The following is a 21,957-nucleotide window of genomic DNA, read 5'->3' as shown; positions in this document are numbered from 1 at the left end:
AGCCACTAGCCACCAAGATTTGATCCACAATCTGCCTTCCTTCTACAAAAGCACCTTGGAAAGGAGAGATGATCGAGGGTAACACCTTTTTTAGTCTTTCTGCTAAGACCTTTGACTGAATTTTGTAAACACTCCCAATGAGGCTTATCGGTCTAAAGTCTTTAGGAGTTTAGGCCTCCCTCTTCTTTGGAATCAAAGTGATAAATGTGGCATTTGCTCCTAAGGATACCTCTCCTTTGGAGAAGAATTCGTTAAAGACTTCCAATATGTCTGATTTCACCATATCCCAACACTCTTGTAATCCCCCGACTTTCTCTTACCACTTGTCCCTCCTCCACACTAAGGATTAAGTTCTTTCTCCTTCCAATTGCAAGAGAGTGAAAAAACTTAGTGTTTCCATCCCCCTCTACAAGCCATTAAGTGGCTGATATATGAATCCAGTTGAAACTGATAACTAAGTCCCTTGCCAACATTTTTCTCGCTCTCATACTGTTTCTGTGCTGTCATGGGATAGAACATCATGTCCAAGCCAACAGATTACCACTTTGGAATCCCCTTCAACTACCAAGTTACTATAGTCAGAAGATTTGGCAGCTTTCAAACATTGTAACACCACAGCTATGTTACCATTGGTCCCTAAAACTTCCATAAATGGATGCGGGCCTGTGTTTCCTCTACTACAGCCATAAAGATATAGTTTAATCAAGTTTAAACCCAATGGCTTCCGTTTAGAAACAACCCTTTCTCTGGCTGAAGATGAATGAGCTATCCAATACCATCCTTTTGAAATGTCTCTAAATGAAAATGGATAGAAAAATCTCATCATCATAATCCAATAAACAACCCTCACTGTGATGGATCCATTGATTGAACTCCTCAGTATTTCTTGATCTTTAAAGAGTATTATTCCTCTCTTCCCACAAAGTTCAAAGTATGGCTGCCCTGTACATCTCCACATGATTCTACCACTTTTCCAAGGTAGACAAAAGAAGAATAGAAGATGCCACTCAAATCAGATGGAGTTCACCTGCACACAAAAAAGACCATAAAACCATAACCAAATTCCAGTGACAAAGGGATAGGATATTAGCAATCTCTACTTTTTTTATAATAAGAAGTTTCTCCACTATGCTTTGCAAAAAAAAAAAGAAAAGAAAAAAGACAACTAACACGTATAGATTTTCTAGTGAAATATTTCTCAACAAAACACCCTCCCTTTTGGTGGCACTGGCCCACTCCAAATCTCTTTCCTCCTTGGGGGTCTAGCATCATTCATTAGCAATCATGATCTCATCAAGAATCCCCTTATCTTACACAAAGGCAAGCCAAGAAAACAAGATGGCCAAAAAAGCTTACAACCAATCAACTGGCATTATAAAAGAGGTTACCAATCAGGTGGTATTCATCAAAATTATATACTACTCTAAATGTGACAAAAGGATAAATCTCTTAAACTACCCGTACTGTTCACGAAATTGACAAACTGTACCCTTACTGTTTAGATATTGTCTTGTGGTACCCTTAAGTTTTCGGACAATTGACATTGTCGTTAAGTGCTAATAGAAGAAAACGAAATGTCGAATTTATCCTCCACTATTCCTCAAATTTCATCCCCTATTTCACCGTCCACCTCTACTCTCTCTCCATTCTCAGACCTCCCCCTCCGCATCTGGTCTCTCTCTCCTTCTTTCTCCGTTCTCAGACCTCCCCTCCGCCTCTGAAATAATTGTGGGGATCCTTGTGGATCGAGCTGCAATGAATAATCCCCAGATGTCAGATCGTCTGGGGACTTCAAAGATCAACCTCACGCTGCTTTCCAGCAAATATGAGCCTCTACTAATTTGGTGGGATCGCCGGCGATGAATACAGCAAGCACACACTCTCCAATGTTTCATACAGAAGAAGCGACGACACTGGTATCATGGAATGCCCTCCTCGTCCGGTGGAATGCCTGAAGAGCTCTGCAAGATTCTGTCCATCCTCAAGCTGCTTTCCAGCAAAAAATAAGCCTCTTGTCGTCATCTGTATCCTAGTGCGTGGAGGGTCCGCCGCTGCTGCAACTTGCTGCAGCAGCGGTGATGAAACAGTGGCGAGAGGGAATGGGGGAGAGAGAGAACGAAGGGGACGAAGGGGAGAGAGAACAAAGAGGACAAAGAGAGAAAGGGAGGGAGGGAGCCCTTCGCCAGTGGTTGTCGTCACCTGCGATGACTGTGCCGAGAGGGAGAAAGAACAAAGGGAGACTGCTCAGCGCAGGCAACGAGCCCTTCGTTCTCCCTCCCTCTCGGCACAACTGTTGCAGGCGACGGCAGCCACCAGCGAATGGCTCCCTCCCTCTCTTTATCTCTTCCTCCCCTTCGTTCTCTCTCTCTCCCCCCGCGGCGGACCCCTCCACGCACTTGGGTACAGACGGCTAGGTTCCTTCCCCGATCTCTCTCCTCTTCCCTCTCTCTTTCCTCTTCTTCTCTTTCTCCTTCTTCCTCTCCTTCTCCTTCCTCCATCTTCATCTATGTTCATCGTCTTCTTGACGGTGAATAGAGAACTACCACCAGCAACATCATCTTCCAAGAATGTCCGTTGCAGAGAGGAGGCCAGTTCTAGGTTGGCGAGAAGGAAAGAGGGTCAACTCTAGCACCGGCAACCGTGTGGCTGCCGTTGCCTGCGACGACAATACCAAAATCACTGCCACCGCTGCAACTTTCAACAACAGCGATAAACAATAAAGGTATTTTAGGGATTTTAAAATAACTACCACTCACGTGATGTCACATGTGAACGGAGTGTAACGGAGTGTAATGGAGTGTAACGGAAAATTAACGACAAGGGAGGTTTTAGACAATTGTTAGAAAACTTAAGGGTACCGCAAGACAATATCTAAATAGTAAGGGTACAATTTATCAATTTCGTGAACAGTAGGGATAGTTTAAGAGATTCACCAAAAAAAAAACATACTAAGGCAATATTCTATTTGTAAGAAAGCTAACACAATTAATCAAGGACCCTACCCCTTTACTTATGCCCTTCACTATGTTACAAGACATAATCGTCCAAGAAAAGCAATTCATTACTTGTTATTGAATGGAAGATAAGACCTACCATATGGTCACCTACAGTTTATGGCTTAGTTCTTTGTAGCAACCTTTAAACAAGTCCACTTCTAAAGATTCAGAATCTGAAGGTCTCTAAATCGTAGACCCAACCTAATTTATGAATTTGCCATTATTAGATACTACTTGCTTGGCTTTAAATATTGCAATTTCATAGTATTCAAAAATTTACAAGCTGAATGATAAGATTTAGTCAAACAGTGGCTCTCAGAATGGAAACAAAGAAGAACGCCTTGATGTGGGAAAGTTATGTTCCAGGACCAATAATAGGAAACAGATGTTTAGTGAAACTCAGTTTCTAAGGTCTCCTTTGACTTGAAACCTTAAAATCTAAATGGTTTCTTTCTTTGATAGAAGAAAGATCAGCTTATTTCCACAGTGAAATGAAAGAAAAAGAAAGGAAACAAAAGTAAAATAATCACTATAAGGTCAGCAGAAATACATGCATAACAAAATAATTAACAATATAGAAGGATGTGCTTACCCATCAGGTGGGGCATTAGCAATAGACAACTTCACAGGAAATAGTGGATGCACCACTGTGACCCAAAAACTACATGTGGCAAAAGAAGGCATTATTAGAAACAGGAAAGAAACTACCTATCCCTAAGATAAGAGAAAAGAGAAACCAATAAACATGGTATAACAATTCATACTAAACAAATGTAGGAAGATTCTCAGGCAATATCAGATTGGATATCATTAAGAGTAGATGGTCATTGGATTATTAGACATTTTCTGGGAGAAGAAAGGTCATAGGCATCCAATCTGAATACCTCATTCAGGTGGATCCCAGAATCTTCTCATAGACTCGTTGACACTCCAGCAAGGGCAGAGGTTACTAGAGTGGAACTAGAATCAAGAATACCAAGACCAGGGGCTCTATACCCAGAGTTCTCCCTGTCCTTAGGTTGTTGTGACATTCCCTCTCCTCATTCTATACAATTAGGACTGATTAGGTGGTTTTTCCATCTTTTAATAGGTGGGCGCCTAGGCGACAAGGCGCCCTTTGAGGCTCGCCTCGCCTAATCGCCAAGCAGTTTTGTACTATGTATTATAAAATAATTTCTCATTCTTTATTTTTTGACATTATAGTTATAAAATAGGCACTATTAAACTAAAATATTCATTTTGTGTGTTTATATACTAATTTCTTTTTATTATTTTCTTATTTGTTAGGGTTTAATCAATACAAACATTGCTAAATGCTGTATTGAATCCTCAAAGACTTTAAAACCTGAACCAATAAGTAAGGAAGAACTTAAAATTTTGTCTAATCAACACATTTTCTACTACTACTACTTTTACTTTTCTTCTTTTCCTATAACAAAAATAAGGGTTCAGCCCCTATATTTTTTTTAGTTTTCTTTTTTCTTCTCATTAATATGTTGATTTTCTATACTTTAGCATGAACTCTATACTTTTTTCTTCTCTATACTCTACATAAAAAAATCCATCGCCTAGGCGACGCCTAGGTGCTCCACACCCACATAGACGACTAGATGACAAGGCACCCCCCTGTCGCCTAGCCTCACCTTGGTGCCTTGAAAACTATGATTGGTATTGCTACTCAAAAGAGGGGTATCTATAAATATTCAACCATTAAACAACAACGCAAGCACTTCAAAAATCTTAAAACCATGTAAAATTTAGGTGTCAAAAGTTAACGTAACTAATTTTCCTTATTAAAGTGAAGGGTTGTGAACAACATGAGGCATTGGGTGTCAAAATTTAGGGCTTGCAAAACTTAAGCCCAGTTATATCAACTTGCAACAAATCACTAACACTGAAATCACCATTGGGTTTTCTCGAGTTTGTGACTAGCAGTGGTGTTTGGGTTGCCATCCCAAAACCGAACCAGATCATAATTGTATAGCTTTAGGTTGGATTCTAGTATTTATATTATATAATTATATTATTTATTTACAACATATATTAAAAATTCAAAAAAAACGAAGAACCAAACCAGTCAAAAACCTAATCAAAAAAATCCAGTTAACCAATTGGTTTCGGTTCGGTTTTGGTTTTCCAAAATCCAGTGGCACTGGTTTGGTTTGAATAAGAAGTCCACGGTTCGGTTAACCGAACTGTGAGCACCCCTAATTATTCCAACTTTTTTTATTATGGTTTGGAAAAAAAGTTTATCAATTTGGATGTATTAATAAATTGAGCATTTCTACCAAACAATATAAGAAGTTTATTGTAGAATGTAGAGTGGCAAAATACAGAAAGATACCCATGGCGATAGTAAGAGTCAAGAAATTAAAAATACAAAAAGGTATGTCCTGAGAGATGACAGATAAGGATTTATGTGTCTGTGCTAAACAACAAATGGTAAGAAATTGATCGAGTTCACTAAACTGAGATTTGCCCAAACTTAGACACATTAGACAATTTTTTCCTCCACTATTATAAATTTGTAAGGCTCTATGGCTATAACACTTTTTTTTATCAATAACAGAAACTTTATTAAGAATTAAGAAGCTTTAAGTACAAAAAAGGGGGAGATAAAGAGTCTTATCTCCCCATCAGAAAATTACAAAGAAAGAAGATTAAAAAATAGCCCAAAAAATAGCCTCCCTATTCACCCCTTGCTTGGCCAACCCATCTGCAAAAGAATTAGCAGTCCTTTTCACCCAGTTGTATTGTATTTCAATGCCTCTACATAGCCATAAGAATTTTTTTCTTTTCATTATTGTAACTCCACAAGCCACTGTCCTCTTTCTTCAACCAGCTAATCACCACCTTTGAATCACCTTCCAAAATCAGCCGACTGATATTTAGTTCCCTTGCTCTTTGAAACCCTTCCAGAGCTGCAAGGATCTCAGCCCTAATAGAGTCTCCTTCTCCAATAGGGCCTGAGAACAGAGCAATAACAATCCCTTTCTCATTCCTGAAAACTCCCCCAATCCCAGAGGGCCCTGGATTCCTTATGCTACTGCCATCAAAATTCACTTTTATAAATCCGGAGGGAGGAGGGGACCACAAGGGACTAAGAGTCCTCTTACACAGAGTAGAGGTTGCTATCTCTTTCCAGTTTCTTAACAGGTCAGCAATAGGAAAGTCTTAAAACAGTTCCATAGTTTTTAGCCAGTGGGCAGCCCTTAAAAGTATTAGGTCTAATAGTTCTTCCAAGGATCTTTCCTTTTCTGGAAATATTCGAGAGTTTCTTTCCTCCCATAGTGACCAACACACGGCTGCCCTAATACTCCACATCATCTTCCCTCGCTTCTTAGGCCATCTGAAAAACGAAGGGGAGAACAAACCTTGGACACTCTCAGGAGGGTTCCAAGTACACCCAAAACGAGAAAGTCCCCACTCCCAAACAGTTTTAGTAACCTTACAAGAGACCAAAAGGTGGTAACCGGATTCCCCATCATCTTTACAGAGAACATCTATTAGGAAGTAAACAAGAATTGGGTCTCTTTTTCTGAAGTAAATCATTTGTATTTATTCTTTCCAGGAAAATTTCCCAACAAAAACACCCAACCCGAGGAGGAATGGGCTTGCTCCAAAATTCCTTAATCGGAAAAGACACACCATAAGGGAAAGATGACTTAGTTAAGGTTTCAAAAAACGAAGCACAAGAGAAGGTTCCTGAAGTAAAAGGGATCCAAATTTTGGTGTCTTCCCTATTAGGATCAAGGAAGATATTCTCAAGGATGGCTAGTAAAGGTAAGAGGCTGTCCAAGTTTGTATCCTTAATTGCCCTTCACAGGCCGAGGTTCCACCCAAAACCAGAAGTGGAGTCTAAAGGAACTAAAAAAGAAGAGATAGGTTCATTTTTCAAATTTGATAGAGCATACAAGGAAGGAAACTGGTCCTTCAGAGGTGAAACCCCAACCCAAAGATGTTCCCAAAATTTTATTCGATTGCCAGAGTTAACATCGTACCTGATCCAAGGGGAGAAAACTAGAAGCAGATCATGGATGGATTTCCACAGAGAAGCAGTTGTAGTCGTTGCCACAATTCCAGAATCCCAGTCGTTGTCTTCCAGCCCATGTATGCTAGCCACGATCTTTGTCCACAATTTTTCCTTTTCCACAATGAACCTCCACAACCATTTTCCCAACAACGCCATATTCCTTTTCTTGATGTTTCCAATCCCAAGACCTCCTAGTTTTTTACATCTAATTACCACCTCCCATCTCACCCTATGATCTCTCTTCTCCTCTCCCAGCTCCCACAGAAAATTCCTCATTAATTTTTTCAATAAGTTGGAGACCTTGGTGGGGATCTTAAACACTAACAAATAATACACAAGTAAGTTAGCTAGGGTGGACCTAATCAAAGTGACTCTCCCTCCTAAGGAAAGATAATTTCTCTTCCAAGACGCAAGCCTCTTCTCAAATCTCTCCACTACCAGAGTCCAAAAGCTTTCATTCTTAGGGTTATCTCCTAAAGGGAGGCCCAAGTACGTCAAAGGCCATTCTGAGATTGCACAACCTAACACACCTGCATAATTCCTTAACTCCCTCTCCTCCACATTCACCCCCACCACACAACTCTTATCAAAGTTCACCTTGAGGTTAGGCATTTGCTCAAAAAGTTGTATTGCTAATTTTAAATTCCGGATCCAACTTATATTCCCACCCTCACAAAACAAAATTGTGTCAACTACAAACTAGAGATGTGTCAGTGGTACCTCCTCCCAGCCAACTCTCCACCCTTTTATCAGATTCCTCGAGTCTGCTCTATGGACCAATCTCCCAAGTACATCAGCCATCAAGGTAAAAAGAAAGGGGGAGAGTGGATCTCCTTGTCTTATACCTCTCGAAGTAGGAAAAAAGTCAACCACCGTTTCATTCACCAATATAGAATAGTGACAAGTCCTAATACAGCCCAAAAGCCATAGCTTCTCAACACCTCCACTAAAAAAGACCAATCCACTAAGTCATAAGCCTTCTCCAAGTCCAATTTGCATACCACTCCCTTCTTCTTAGATTTCCTGAAGCTCTCTAGACTCTCATTTGCAATGAGGATTTGATCGATGATCTGTCTTCCCTCTACAAAAGCTCCTTGGTTGGGTGCAATAATAGAGGGGAGGACCTTCTTTATCTTGAGGGACAACACTTTTGCAATTATTTTATACAAGCTATTCACCAAACTAATAGGTTTGAAATCCTTAGGTTGTGATGCCTCTTTCTTCTTTGGGACCAAAGCAATGAAAGTTGAGTTCAAGCCCGGATTAATTATTCCCCTACTGTGAAACTCCTCGAAGACTGACCTAAGATCCTTCTCCACTATATCCCAACAATCCTAATAGAAAGCCATTGTGAAGCCATATGGGCCTAGAGCTTTTGTCCTATCCATTGAGAATATTGTTGCCTTTATCTCTTCCGGACCAAACCTCTTCTCCAACCATTCTCTGTTTTCTGCACTTAGAGTCGGCCACTCCAAACCCTCCAACCACACCCTCTCATTCAAAGGCCTTCTGAATATAGATTTGAAATGAGTTACTAAGGCCTATGCTATTTCTATCGAGTTCGACAAGACTGCTCCTACTTCCAATTTTGATATGAGATTCTTTTTTCTCCTCCCATTTGCCATTGAATGGAAAAATCTAGTGTTTCTATCTCCCTCCTTTAGCCAATTACACCTAGATTTTTGCCTCCAACTTATTTCCTCCTTAATCAAAATATCCTCCATTTGCCTTCTCAACTCCCATCTCATTTTCCTGTCTTCCTCTCCAAAGGATCCCCTCTCTTCCTTCAGATCCAAATCCTCAATCTGCTCTAGCAGGACTTGTTTCCTTTCCTCTAATCTCCCAAACTCCAACCTATTCCACTCCTTTAATTGTGATTTTAGAAATTGAAGTTTCTTGTGGAACCTCATTCCCTCCCACTCTACTACCAGATTAGATTGCTCCCACCACTCCCTGATCTTCTCACTGAATCCTGGATAGGTTAACCACATATTTTCAAACCTGAATGGAGTGGGTCCATCACCTCTCAATTCCTCCTTACACATCACTATAGGCCAATGGTCTGAAGTAATTCTTGAGAGTGCCCTAGATACTAGGTTACCCAAATGTTCCTCCCAGTCTGTTGAGAACAAGAATATGTCCAACTTGGAGCATACTGGCCTCGACTGAAGGTTGGACCAAGTGAAGTTATTATTTAGGAGTGGAATTTCTTTAAGCTCAAAAGTATCCACAAAAAGGTTGAACTTTCTCATACTAGTTGTCACTCTCTGTCTGGGGTTGTTGGTTTCCTCTGTAAACCACACTACATTAAAATCCCCTCCCACACACCACGGTCCCTCCCAGAGGCCCCTAACATCACTCAATTCCTCCCACAATTTCTTCCTCTGCCTGTAGTCATTGGGGCCATAAACGTTTGTTAGTACCCATTCGTACCCATCTTTCACCTGTCTGAACTTTAGGGAAACAAAGTAATCACCTATTAGCTCCTCCAAGCCGATTAGTATATCTTCTTTCCATAGTGTTACAATCCTGCCTGAGGATCCCCAAGATGGAGCGGCCACCCACTTGATTCCCCTATCTCTCCACACACTCCTTGCCCATCTGCAATCAAAATCCATTCTTTTAGACTCCTGGATCATTACCACATCCGGGTTAAACTTCTTAATCACCTCTTTAATTGTTGCTCTCTTCCTAACACTGTCCAAGCCCCTCACATTCCAACTTAGAATTCTCATTTTAACTTCTCAAGCTCAACCCCAATTTCTCCACCCTCTACTTAACCCCTTTCCTTCTATCCCCTCTCACCTCAAACTTCTCGTCCCCCTCAATATCTCTTTTCAACCTCTCTACTTCACTCAGCTTTCTTTTCTTTACCTTACTATCCTCTTTTTTAAGCAGATAAACTTTTAGATCATTTGGATTCTTCAATTTACACCCCAGCTTTTGCACAAATTCTGCAACTGATTCTTCCTTGCTAGTTTCCTCCTTATCTAAAGTTCCTCTCTTCTCACTCCCAGGGATCTTCTCACTCCTTTCCTTATATCCTCCATCATTTGTCCTTTTTATCCCTTCTGTAAACCCCCTCTGCATTTCCTTCCTTTCCACTTCACCCATTAGACCCTCAATGATTTCCCAAATCTTTGTCTCCCTACAAGCTTTCTCCACCACTTCCTCCCCTTCCTTATCTCCTTGTACCCTCACTGTGGCTTTCTGACCATGGGCCTCGGACACTTGGTTGAGAAAGGAATCTGGAACAAGGGACACAGAGCACTCATCAGTAGCAAAAACTGAATTGACAGAGTTAACGGAAATACCTGAAATCAACTGAGGGTGGAGAGGGGTATTCAAACGAGGAAGATTGGTTGTCACTCCCTATTCAGAGAAATTGGAGCTCTCTATCTCCTCGGATTGGAGGAAATTAATTCCCGTCACTTGATCTGCACAAAGACCTCTTCCTGTACCCAATTGTTTACCTCTTTGTGATGTACTCTTGTTCAGTTCAGAGTAAACCCGAATTGACTCCTCGGATTCTTGCAAGACATTAGAACTTGGGAGGGGCACGTCCAGTTTTGGGCCAAGGACTGCTCTGTTACAGGTGTTTGTTTCAATCACCCACTCCTCCCCTTTTTCCTTTTGTTCCCCCACTGCCACCTCAAGAAACAGAAGTTCCAGATTTAACGTTCCCCTGTTTTGATCTTCAATATTATCTTCATTTTCTGAGCTGCCCAAACTTTCAAATTCTTCTAAATTCTCATCATAATCATTCTCTGATCTGCAGCTTATCCATCCTTTGTCTTCCTCTTCCCTCTCTTCTGTTCTATTCCTCACATAACGCGGGTTTGGGTGATCGAGACCAAGGCTTTGCTGCTCGTCACCGGCCTGTCTACATACCCAACTCAGAGTCCGATTACCCCCTATCACACGTCTGTTTTGGTGTTTCAGGTGTTCGGCCGAACCCTCCTTAGACGATGATAGATGCCAAGTTTCATCTATCGTCGAGTTTTCACAAAACCGCCCCACGTGATAACTTAAGTTGTCACGTGGGCTTCTTAAGGTGCAACTGGGTTCCCCTCTTGGCTCACCTCTTTTTCTAGTCGGATCAGTTTTTGTTACAGCCAATTCAGAAAAGGATTTCTTAACGTAAACCGCTCGCCCTTTTCCCCTTCTGGCCACGTCAGCAAAGGAAGGGCCACCCCCGAAACTCAATTTATTTTCAAAGAAATTTGAATTGATAGCCTTAAAGGGAAGGCTTCGATACAAGTACCCTCCCTGCGACTGTTCCCCTTCCTCTTTCACTCCCACATGCGCATCAGACTTCCCCCCCAATCCCTGAGAGCCATGTGTGCTCCAACCTGCGAGCTCCTCTCCGTCTCCTTCCTCTGTTCGTCTTCCCCACAGCGACGCCTCAGCTTCTAAGGCCGCCCAAACTCTGTACCAAGCACCATCTGAGTGCACTTCAAAGGAATGAGGCACATTTTCCGGTTTGATACCTGCAACTTTGAGTTCTACAGCACGCAAGCACCTCAAGTTCACCTCCAGCAGGACAACCCCCAAAGCTCTTGTGAGTCTTCTGAGAGTAGGTTCGTTCCAGAGATTAAAGGGTAGCCCTAGAAACCTGATCAGAAGACTACCAGCTTTTGGCTCTACTTCGTTGCAAACTGGAATCCAGTTTTGAACCTGTATTAGTCTTCCTTCTACTTGGACGGTGCAAGAGTTCAATTTCTTATTGCCAACATCTAATATGGCTTTCTTCTCTGCAAAGGGTAGCAGCGTTGCTTCTTCTTCTAGGCCCAGTTTCTCAGCAACTGCAACTAGTACCTTCGACCAGTCCCTTATCGCCTTATCTGCCATTAAGACCATCTTGTTTTCCCACTTGCCTCTCCCTTCTTCAAATGCTATTCTCCAGTGTTCAGTTGAACTAGCTACCAATATTTCTGGACTTTGATTCTTATGAGGCTCCAGGGAACAAGACTTTAAGGGGACATTTTTTACTGGCTTGCTAACAGAAACTTCCACTGGAACTTTCCTCTCAATCTCCACAAGAAACGCCTGAAGACTGAGAGCAAAGGAAGCCCAACCTTGCCCCTTTTTTCCTTCTGGAATACAAATCACTTGGCTTTTGTTAATGCCAAAATGCTCTGTAACCGAAATAAACCACCCTCTTCCATTCCTTCTTAGAACAGACTCAAAACTTTTTCCCCGACAGATCACCGAGTTCCTCCATCCTTCTTCCCGGATGGAATTAACAGTTCCATCAACAAATCCTTTCAACCAAAGACACACTTCACCTGGTAGGAAGACAGTCGCCCTGCTGCCTTCTCTGATTTTCAGATGAGCCTCCCCCCTTGTCCTTACCTGCTCGAATAGGAATTTTTTTGCTTCAATGGTCGTCTCCACACGCCACCTCCCTGTCGGCCTGAAGTTTCTCTCCTCTCCCATACTCCCCATCTCACCTCTCAATAAATTAAGCACATTAGGCATGTCAGAATCCCTTAGTCCCCTTCTAAACCCAAATCCCAACTGAAGCCATTATTAGAGTTTGAAGGAACCAAGAAATTGGAGATAGGAAGATTATGCTTAAAAGACAAAGAAAATAGCAAGGGGAATTGATCTTTTAGAGGGGAATTTCCAACCCAAACATGTTCCCAGAATTTTGTACGATCTCCAAAACAAAGGTCATACTTGACATAGGGGAGGAAAGAAGGTAGCACTGGATTGATAGCTTTCCAAGGAGATGCTTGAGTTTCCCTAGCTGACACTCCAGCGTCCCACCCATTGTCCAAGAGCCCATGAATTCTATTGCTATAACAATGCCAATGAATTAGCATCAACTGACATGACTTGCATACTATTCAAGAAGCTGAACTTGTACAACATGCAAATGTTTGTCATGAGTCTCAACTCTTAAAGAATTTAGAAGTGATCCTATCATCAATTACCTTAATCCACCTAAACCCCAAAATAAATATTGGTAGCTTAGGCTGCATTTGGCATGCTTTCAAAGAATTAATGCTGATGAACTTTGTGGTCCTAAGAATCATTTTTAAAGTTTGAATATATAAAAGTGCTGGAGCTAATTCCTTTTTGGAGTCAAAACTCAATCTACAAACAAATCCATTGAAGTTTAAAAAAATAGCTTTAGAAAAGATTTTTTAGGCTCAAAATTCGTTCTTCAAATAGTGATTGTTTGAAATAGAAATTTAACCAAATGTGGCCTTAACCTTTGTAAACTATCAATAATAAAAGACAAAGAACAATAATACTGTCCCAATCAAAGAAAAAGAACAATTATACAACCTAAGAGAAGTTCCTCCATATCTATATAATGAATAAAGTAAATTCACAAATACACAAGAAAAATAGACTGCACATACGGATCTGCTCGACTGAGTCGACAGATTTCACAATAAAATTGAAGTGGAACTGGCGGAAGACCCTCCATAGGTTTCTCTGGGATGATAACGCAAGCAATGTGTTGCCACACATGGCATCGTGGATCTTCACACTGCAACAGCAAATGCCACCAGTGAATACAGAACACATATGATAGCCTCATAAAGTTGCATAAGAACAATAAAAAACAGACAATTTTAGTACATACAAAGGAGGATAAAACAAATGTAAGCAAATTAAATAACTAATATAGTCTATGATGTATCAGTGCAACATCTTGATAAATTGAAGGTAAGAGAACAAGCACAAAACACCAATGAATTACGAATAATTCTTTTGAGGGAAAAAAACAGTTGGGGCTGTTCATGGCTAATTCCGAAACAGTGGGAAGGAGCTCTGTTATTTGGTGCAGGACTAAGGGTAGCATTTTATTTTTGAAGTGTGTGCTTTTGAGCTTGGGGTGTGTTGCCAAGTTGGGTCTTAACACACTTCAGTTCTTTTTTTTTTTATTTTACTTATGGGCTGTTATGTATGTTGGGCTTTGGGCCTAGTTACTTTGTCTTATTCTTGGAGCTGCCACCTCCACCAGCTACTTCTATCCATTCCAAACCTCCAAATCCTTCTAATACCCAGACCACCTTGCTCCAGCAGAGTACAAACTTGATTCCAAGTAACCAGGTAAATCTTCTTTTCACACCACTCAGTCCAAAAGAGGATTCTGTTTCCCTTTCCAATGTTATATTTGATTCCTTTTTGGAAGTCAGGGTATATTTAATGGAAACCACTCTATACTACACACCCTGAGAGAGAGACCTGTGCTTGGGTCCCAATCTCTATTGCTTGATCCATATACTTTCGTGTTATCACCTGCCTCTATAGGCTATCTTCTTCATTGCAGTACACCTCCAAAACCATTTCCCAAGGAGGGCTTCATTTGTTTTCTTCAAATTTCTTTTACCCAGAAATCCCAGACCACCATATTTCATGGCTGAACAGATTTCACTCCAGTTTACTAAACGAAATTTAAAGCTCTCTCTCCAACCTTCCCAAGGGAAATTCCTCATCTTTCTCTCTAAAACCTTGGCTATTGATTGGGGAGGGGGAACAATGATAGATAGTATGTGGGAAAAGAAAGAACACTTTTTATTAAAGCAAGCTTACAGATTTCACTCCAGTTTACTAAACGAAATTTAAAGCTCTCTCTCCAACCTTCCCAAGGGAAATTCCTCATCTTTCTCTCTAAAACCTTGGCTATTGATTGGGGAGGGGGAACAATGATAGATAGTATGTGGGAAAAGAAAGAACACTTTTTATTAAAGCAAGCTTACCCCCTTTCAATAAATATCTAGTAATGGAATCCCTTCTTTTTTATCAGCATTATGGGATCACATATCTTCTTTGCGTTTATATTTGCCCCAAGTGGAAGCCCCAAAAAAGTGTGGAAAATCATTTTAACCCATATAAAAGGTTCAAAACATCGATACACCAAAACATGCATATCACGGGTTTTGACCAACATGTGCTATTTTTTAGTTTTTTTTCCAAATTTTACAGGGGGCTGTGTTAGAAACACCTACTCCTGGGAAACATTAAAATTTTCAAATATTTAATATTTCACATATTGGGGCAAGGCCGATATGATACGATATGCCCGATATGCCGAAAATACATGATGAAATTTTGAACCTTGCCCATATGTAAAGTAATGCCAATGATTTGGTACTTGAACTTTTCTGGATTTATGCCTTCTAAATAATAGTCTTTTGTTTTATTTATCAAAAAAAATAAAGTTTCCCATTTATCAAAAATGAAAATAACAAATCCCTACCCCATGAAGAGATAAATCCACATCTGAAGTTGATTTTAAGTTTTATGAGGATAGAAAACCAAAATGATACAAAATAGAAAAACTTTCTAACACAACAGCCTCCAAACAGGCATAGTCTAACCTGAATCATAGACTCAGTAGCCAATGAACTTCCACATGGACAACGAATCTTCATATCCAATTGAAAAGAATCATCAACTTCCTCTTTAAGCTTTACATTATTAAGATCAGAACCACTCTGTCCCTTTGATGCTAAATCAGTAGCCCCAGGAACCTGCAATTTTCTGACAAGAACAGGAGAATTTATGAAGTTCAAAGTATCAAGAAAGGGGAAATGACAGCATCTACATAGCATTAAAAGTCTAGAAGACCAAGGTCAGTTAGGATTATTGTGGCTAACCAAAAATATTTAAGAGAGTTGGGACCCCAAGATTAGTCAAGCAAAAAAGCAGGCACAAAAGATATAGACATGAAAAGGATAAAGGGAAAAAGAGACAATCATGCAGTAGAATTAGACAAATGCAAATCAAATTGATCAGTAGTGATGATTCACATACTCAGGTTTGCAAAGAAAGATAACAAATAGAAAACTATGCAGCAAGACCCATCCATCTCAACATATGCAATACCTTGCAAATGCATCACACACCACACATCTAGAATGCTATATTAGGGATTCACCTGGACTGACAAAATGCTATAGATATTTGATGTATGATACATTTTCAAGGGTGTACAAAAAATATACACAAAAATAAATATCAAGACAAGTCAAAGGCTTACCTGTAAATATCATCAATTATTTTAGCTACTCCTTCCTTTCCAACAGAATTTTTTCTTGCCCAACCATGCACTTTGGAAACTACACAAAAACCAGAAAACATATAACACTTTATGCATAGATCCAATCTTTCTTTTTTTTCCTTTTTTAGAGGAAGAGTAATGCACGAGATGTTAGACAATGACTATATCTAGGTTCATCACAATCTAAATTATAATCAAGCAATCAATGATTTACCAGACAATGAAACCATGTATAAAACATCTATTTAACCAAAATGGTTACTCCAGGATGGTTTTAGTATAACCTGGGATTTATCCCAAAAAAAAAAACTTAAAGGGGAATCATTAAAACCCATCCTATAGATAACCTGAATTAACACGCACATCTGGAATGAAAAGCAAGTGCAAGCCCATTCAAGCAAGGTGCCATATTCACATGCACATCTACCATGGGCTGTGGGTTATTCTTTTAATCAATATTTTTTTTTTTTGAGAAAGAAGGTAAAGTATTGTATTAAACTTGACAAAAAGGTAATATTGCATCCACATGCACCTAACTGCAGTTACCAATCAAAGTAAAATTGCATCCCAAGTAATAAAAACCAAGTTGCATGAAAGTTGCCTTAATCAGAACCACTTTGCTCAATCTCAAATTTACAGCTCACTTTCTACGTCTACCATGCCACACCATTATAGCCCACAGGTTGGAAAAACCACAAGTGAAATTTCATGGCTTTGTAGAGATTTCTTGTATGAAGTAAATAGTTCATTTTTTTTGTTTTTCATTCTCTTTCTGTAAACAAACAGGGGTATTTGCAGTTATAGAAAATGGAGGAATTTTCATTGTAAACACAAAGGGGAAAGTGCTGATATGGAAAATGCGGGAGATGTCTTTTGTAACTTCCTTTGAACAGCCACTTGTACAGGGTTTTTTATTCTTTTGAATGAAATACTATACTATACCTTCTCTCAAAAAATTTCTTGTATGAAGTACCTGCTGGAGAAAATGAAGATGATCTATAAAGCTAGAAATGAAGGCTGCCTTATCATTTATGCTCTCAAAACATGAACCAGATTCCCTTGTAATGACTGTGAAAAATGCAAGGAGCTAAAATGCTTAGAAAGGAAGTTTACAGCCAGCATACATGCAAATAGGAAAACATTGGAAAGTAACACAACACAGTTTTAACTATTTGGACTGCTTCAAAAGAGTCGAAATGAGACAGAAACAAGCAACAAAGTGAGACTTTAGGAACATTATGGCATAGAAAGAGATTTCTGGTCATCTTTCTTTGTACATTCGGTTGCAACCCATTAATATGCAATTAGTATGGGTCACTAATGGGTGTGGGTCATTGATGAGTGGGTTGGTATTTCAACCTGCATCCAACTTCCAACCCAACCCAACCCACCCTTTAAAAAAATAAAGAAAATGGTAAAATATAACCCAGCCCACCCATTTGCCACACCTACTACTATAATCAGGCTGAGTTTGGGCCCAAGCCCAAAGTTGTACAGTGCAGGCTGGTCCTAGTTTTTTTTTTTTATCAGCAACCACAGAAAAATTCTTTCCTTAAAAATTAAAAGAGAGGAACACAACAAGAAGTTTTTAGAAACTACAAGCCCAGTACAAAGCAAGCCACCTAACCCTTATTACAATTGTACCCAGTACACATGTCATTATGCTGTTTTTGAACCCCTTCCTTAGCTAGACCATCTACCAACTGTTAATAGATCTTCTAACCCAACGAACTTGCAAGTTCATGTCTTTTGACAGCCATTTAAAGTGACTGAATTCATTCCTAAGCTGCCAAGTCACCCCCTCACCCTTTTACAACCAACCCACAATTATCTTCGAATCATCATCAATAATCAAATTACCTATTCCCAGTTCTTTGGTTTTCTCAACCCCATAAACTGCTGCCATAAGTTCTGCTTTAACCAAGTCACCTTGCTCAAGTGGGCCTGAAAACAAGGCTCAAATAATGCCACCCTCATCCCTAAAATCCCTCCAATTCCTGAGGGACCCAAACTACTGACATTACTACCATCAAAGTTCAGTTTCTTCCAGCCAACCACTGGGGGTGACCAAACACCTCTAGAATTTTAGTTTCCTATCCAGAAGAAGTCCTCCACTTTAAAGTCTGAAAGGAGTTTCAAAGTTTTTACCCAATGTGCAACTCTAAGGGTAATGAGTTCAATCACTGCCTTCAAACTCCTCTCCTTCTCCCTGAATATTCTTGTATTTTTTTTCCACACTGTCCATTGTCCAAATCACAGCTGCCCTCATACATCTCTACATAAGCATGCCCCTATTTTTTGTGCATCTCAAAACAGAAGGGCTTAACAGTCTTTCTAAACCAGCAGGAGAGTGCCACCTGCAACCAATAAGAGAAGAAAACCATTCCCAAATACAAAAAACAAAGGGACAGAAGATTAAGAGATGAAGAGCAGTCTCACCATACAGTTTACACAAGACACCAATTGTTAGACAAGGCCCAATTTGGTCTTTTCCTTTGTAGCCAAGTATTAATGCACCTATGGAACAATTCCCAGCAAAAGGCATTGACCTTTGGAGGAACAGGGAAACAACACCATATTTCTTTTATAGGGAAGGAGGGGGGGGGGAGTGGATACAATGGAGTTAAAGAAGGATTTACAAGAAAACTTCCCATCATGGTTAAGAGACCACAAACGAGTATCTCTCCCCTCAACAACAAAGACTACAGACTCCAAGACACTCATCAAATTAGACACCCAATGGATTTCCGATTCTCTAAGATTCCCAGCGAAGGCCAAATTCCAATTCAAACCAGAAGAAGAAGATTCAGGTTGTAAAAAATAAGTCACAGGTCTACCTTTGAGATTGCAAAGAACAAAGAGGGAGGGAAAGACATCTTTCAAAAGGGACTCACCTACCCACACATCTTCCCAGAACCTTATCTTACTACCAGAAGCCAAATCATACCTCACATGATTAAGGAAAGAGGGAAGGATGCCATGAATAGTTTTCCAAGGTGCATCTAGAGTAGCTCTTTGCAGACAACCAGCATCCTAGCCATTTCTTGGCAGCCCATGAATACTAGCCACAACTCTGACAATCTCTCATTTTCCACAGGAAAGCACCATAGGCACTTACTCAAAAGGATCAGATTTTTCATACTCACATTGCCAATTCCCAAAACCCCTTCTTCCTTCTTTTTATTGTTTTCATTATTGCGTGAGGCATCCTGAGGACTAACATAAAATAGACTAGGAGGTTAGCCAGAGTGGATTTAATCAACATTAATCCCCCACCTAACGAAATGTAGTTCCTTTTCCACCCGGCCAGTCTCTTCTCAATTCTTTCTACCACTGGACTCCAAAAGCCAACCAAGCTAGGGTTATAACCAAGGGGTAAACCTAGATACCTTAAAGGCCACCCCCCACTCACACCCCAAAGTCTTCTCCATAGACCTTAACTCCTCTTCTTCTAAATTGACACCTGTCACTACCTAGTCATCACACACACAAGAAGCATCACTCAGGAATTTTATTTTGTTAACCCCCAATTAAATGGCTAGGGAAGATACATATTCCACCAAAGTTCTAAAAGAAGGTCAAATTCTAAATTGGGGAATCAAGAAATTGATGCCCCCTAAAGTTGGTATAAGGTAGAAATCGATCAATTGAAAATTGATTCAAATCTCTAACTTTAATACCTTCACATGATCCACTTTTGACAAGCAGAGCCTCTTATCCTGCATCACAAGAAATCAAGCACATGCTCTACAAACATCCCTACGGTGAGAAACAAATTCAAAAGATGGTCCAAAACACACAAACAATGAAGTAATGATAAACAACTAACTCTCCAGCTTGCACATGACATAAAGTATGCTAGGAAAGTAATATCACTCTACAAATTTTAAGTATTAATACTGTAAAATATAGTTTAAACTATCCCTGCAGTGTCCAGCCACATATCAGTTATATATTGCATCTGACACAAGTAAGCTAGGCATGTAGAGGTACCCAGGTATAACAGTGTCATCATCATCATCATCTAAGACTTCTCCCAACTATATGTGGTCGGCTCCATGATTATAGACTATATAGTGTGCAATAAATAATTTTGGTTAATTTGTTAGGTAACAAAGCAGCACCATAAACCATAAATTAGCATTATTCGTGACAAATAGTAAGGCAACCATATTCCATCCACAAAAGTTGAAAGGTTAATAGTGAATCCAAGTTGTTACCTTGGTCATCAGACAGCACAGCCAAAATTCTGTCCACAAGATCCTGCACAATATTAACATAGAATAAGTATTTTCAATCCAAAAGAACTCCATGAGGAAAGAACACAGCTGAATTTGATAAAGGTCTCATGCTTTGGATGCTGGACCAAAGAATTCACAATTCAATAGACATAAAAAGTTGAACTTCCAGTGCTTGGCATCTTTGTATGTAAACAATTATATTGTTCTTTATATCAATCAATAGAATTTCAGGTACTAATAAAAAAGGCTTAATTTCCAAGAACAAACGACTCTAAAAATGTTCATTGGACACGGTGGAAGCATTTAAATTAAAGATAGTTTTCCAAGAAATAATTTCCTAAAACCAGAGTTTAGAAAAGCATAGTCATGTCCCAAATCATATAGAGGACTTCACCATATTATGTTTCAATAATGTAAATCATAAAATTAATTTGCCAGGAATTATATAATAAGGAGCTGAAATGATGATGCTGAGGTAAATGGGTGGGAAGATTAGGAAGGCTGCAATAAGAGAAGTTTTTATTGTTGTCAGCCTCCTTTTCTTTCTTTTGGGGAAAAATTTAACCTTGTTAGACATTTTTAATTTCACCATAACCCATAGGAAACTGTTCCACTGCTATAAATTTGTTCTTCCACATTCAAGCAGATGAACAAAGTTATCAGAAAATGCATCATGTGAGGGTAAAAGGCTACTCGTAGATTTTTCAAATAAATTCCAAAAAAATATTGGAGAACCAGAAATAAAAGCAACTCTAGCAGCATACCTGCTTCTTCCCTTGCTTTGCAAGACCTAGCTGACTGAGAACATCTTTAAGCTCTTTTATCCGGAAATATGCCAACTTGTCCTGAAACACAAGTGCAAGGTAGTGGTAATATACAAAAATGGATATTAACAATATTGGTGTAGTGGGACAACAGGTAAAAGCAACCGTGCAATTATCTCATTGGTTGACCAAGTAAGGCCAACCAATGAGATAAGCAAAAAGAACTTTAGAAAGAAAACACCACATTGCCTCAAAAAATGGGCTTGTTAGGTGTGCTTAACAAACTTTCTTTTCTCATTTCCATTTGATTAGCAATATTTTGTTTGGCATGAAGGTATGATAAGATGCTTGATCCTATTTCTTGTACTTCAAATCTTAATGAGGATCATGGTTCAAAGTATCGATGATACACCTCTGCATATTGGCAGAGGCATATCGGTACTTTGAACCATGCAGAAATATGTTTTTTTTATTTTTTTTTTCAAAATTTGGTTTTTGGGTAGTTTAATACCCATATTTTTCATTAGAAAAATAGTGGGGTACGAAACACCTAAACAGGCGTATCGGGACCCAAAAGATACGATACGATACACCCAATACGGGGCATATCGTATTGATTTTTTGAACCTTGATGAGGATAAAGAAATCTTAAGTGTTAAAATTTGCATTTCAACTAAAGCAATGCCCATGTTTCCAAAAGGAAGTCCACTAGCAGTAATCATCATCATCATCATCCAAGCCTTATCCCAACTATATAGGGTCAGTAGCATGAATTCTGCTTCGCCATTCCAATCTGTTTAATGTCATATCCATTGTTAAATTATTGGCACTTGAATAATTTCTATAAACTACTCCAGCCCATGTCCTTTTTGGTCTACCCCTATCCCTTGTAGCCCCT

The 21,957-nt window shown here is 39.6% G+C and overlaps 1 protein-coding gene across 5 annotated transcripts in view; it reads right to left on the bottom strand.

Moving 5' to 3' along the window:
• The window catches only part of LOC104602710 (E3 SUMO-protein ligase SIZ1-like), a 44,542-nt gene that overhangs the window by 20,961 nt on the left and 1,624 nt on the right, over positions 1-21,957 (bottom strand). For 4 of the 5 annotated variants that reach the window (XR_016082352.1, XR_016082351.1, XM_088897563.1 and 1 more), the window contains exons 3-8: positions 21,060-21,140; positions 20,275-20,317; positions 16,034-16,112; positions 15,372-15,534; positions 13,404-13,534; positions 3,589-3,657 (exon numbers count right to left, since the gene is read on the bottom strand). Coding sequence is in view for 3 of the 5 variants with exons in the window: in XM_088897563.1 (XP_088753689.1) it covers positions 3,589-3,657; positions 13,404-13,534; positions 15,372-15,534; positions 16,034-16,112; positions 20,275-20,317; positions 21,060-21,140 (566 nt within the window). In the remaining 2 variants the exon portion in view is untranslated. Of the gene's footprint in view, positions 1-3,588; positions 3,658-13,403; positions 13,535-15,371; positions 15,535-16,033; positions 16,113-20,274; positions 20,318-21,059; positions 21,141-21,957 lie in introns of those variants that run through there. The other variant, XM_088897564.1, reaches the window with a different exon arrangement.

The sequence above is a fragment of the Nelumbo nucifera genome, chromosome 2 (genome assembly GCF_055504915.1).
Source record: "Nelumbo nucifera cultivar China Antique chromosome 2, China Antique-T2T, whole genome shotgun sequence".
Lineage (NCBI taxonomy): Eukaryota > Viridiplantae > Streptophyta > Magnoliopsida > Proteales > Nelumbonaceae > Nelumbo > Nelumbo nucifera.
The sequence above is the reverse complement of the archived record's forward strand: the minus strand, read 5'-3'. Positions and strand labels throughout refer to the sequence as shown.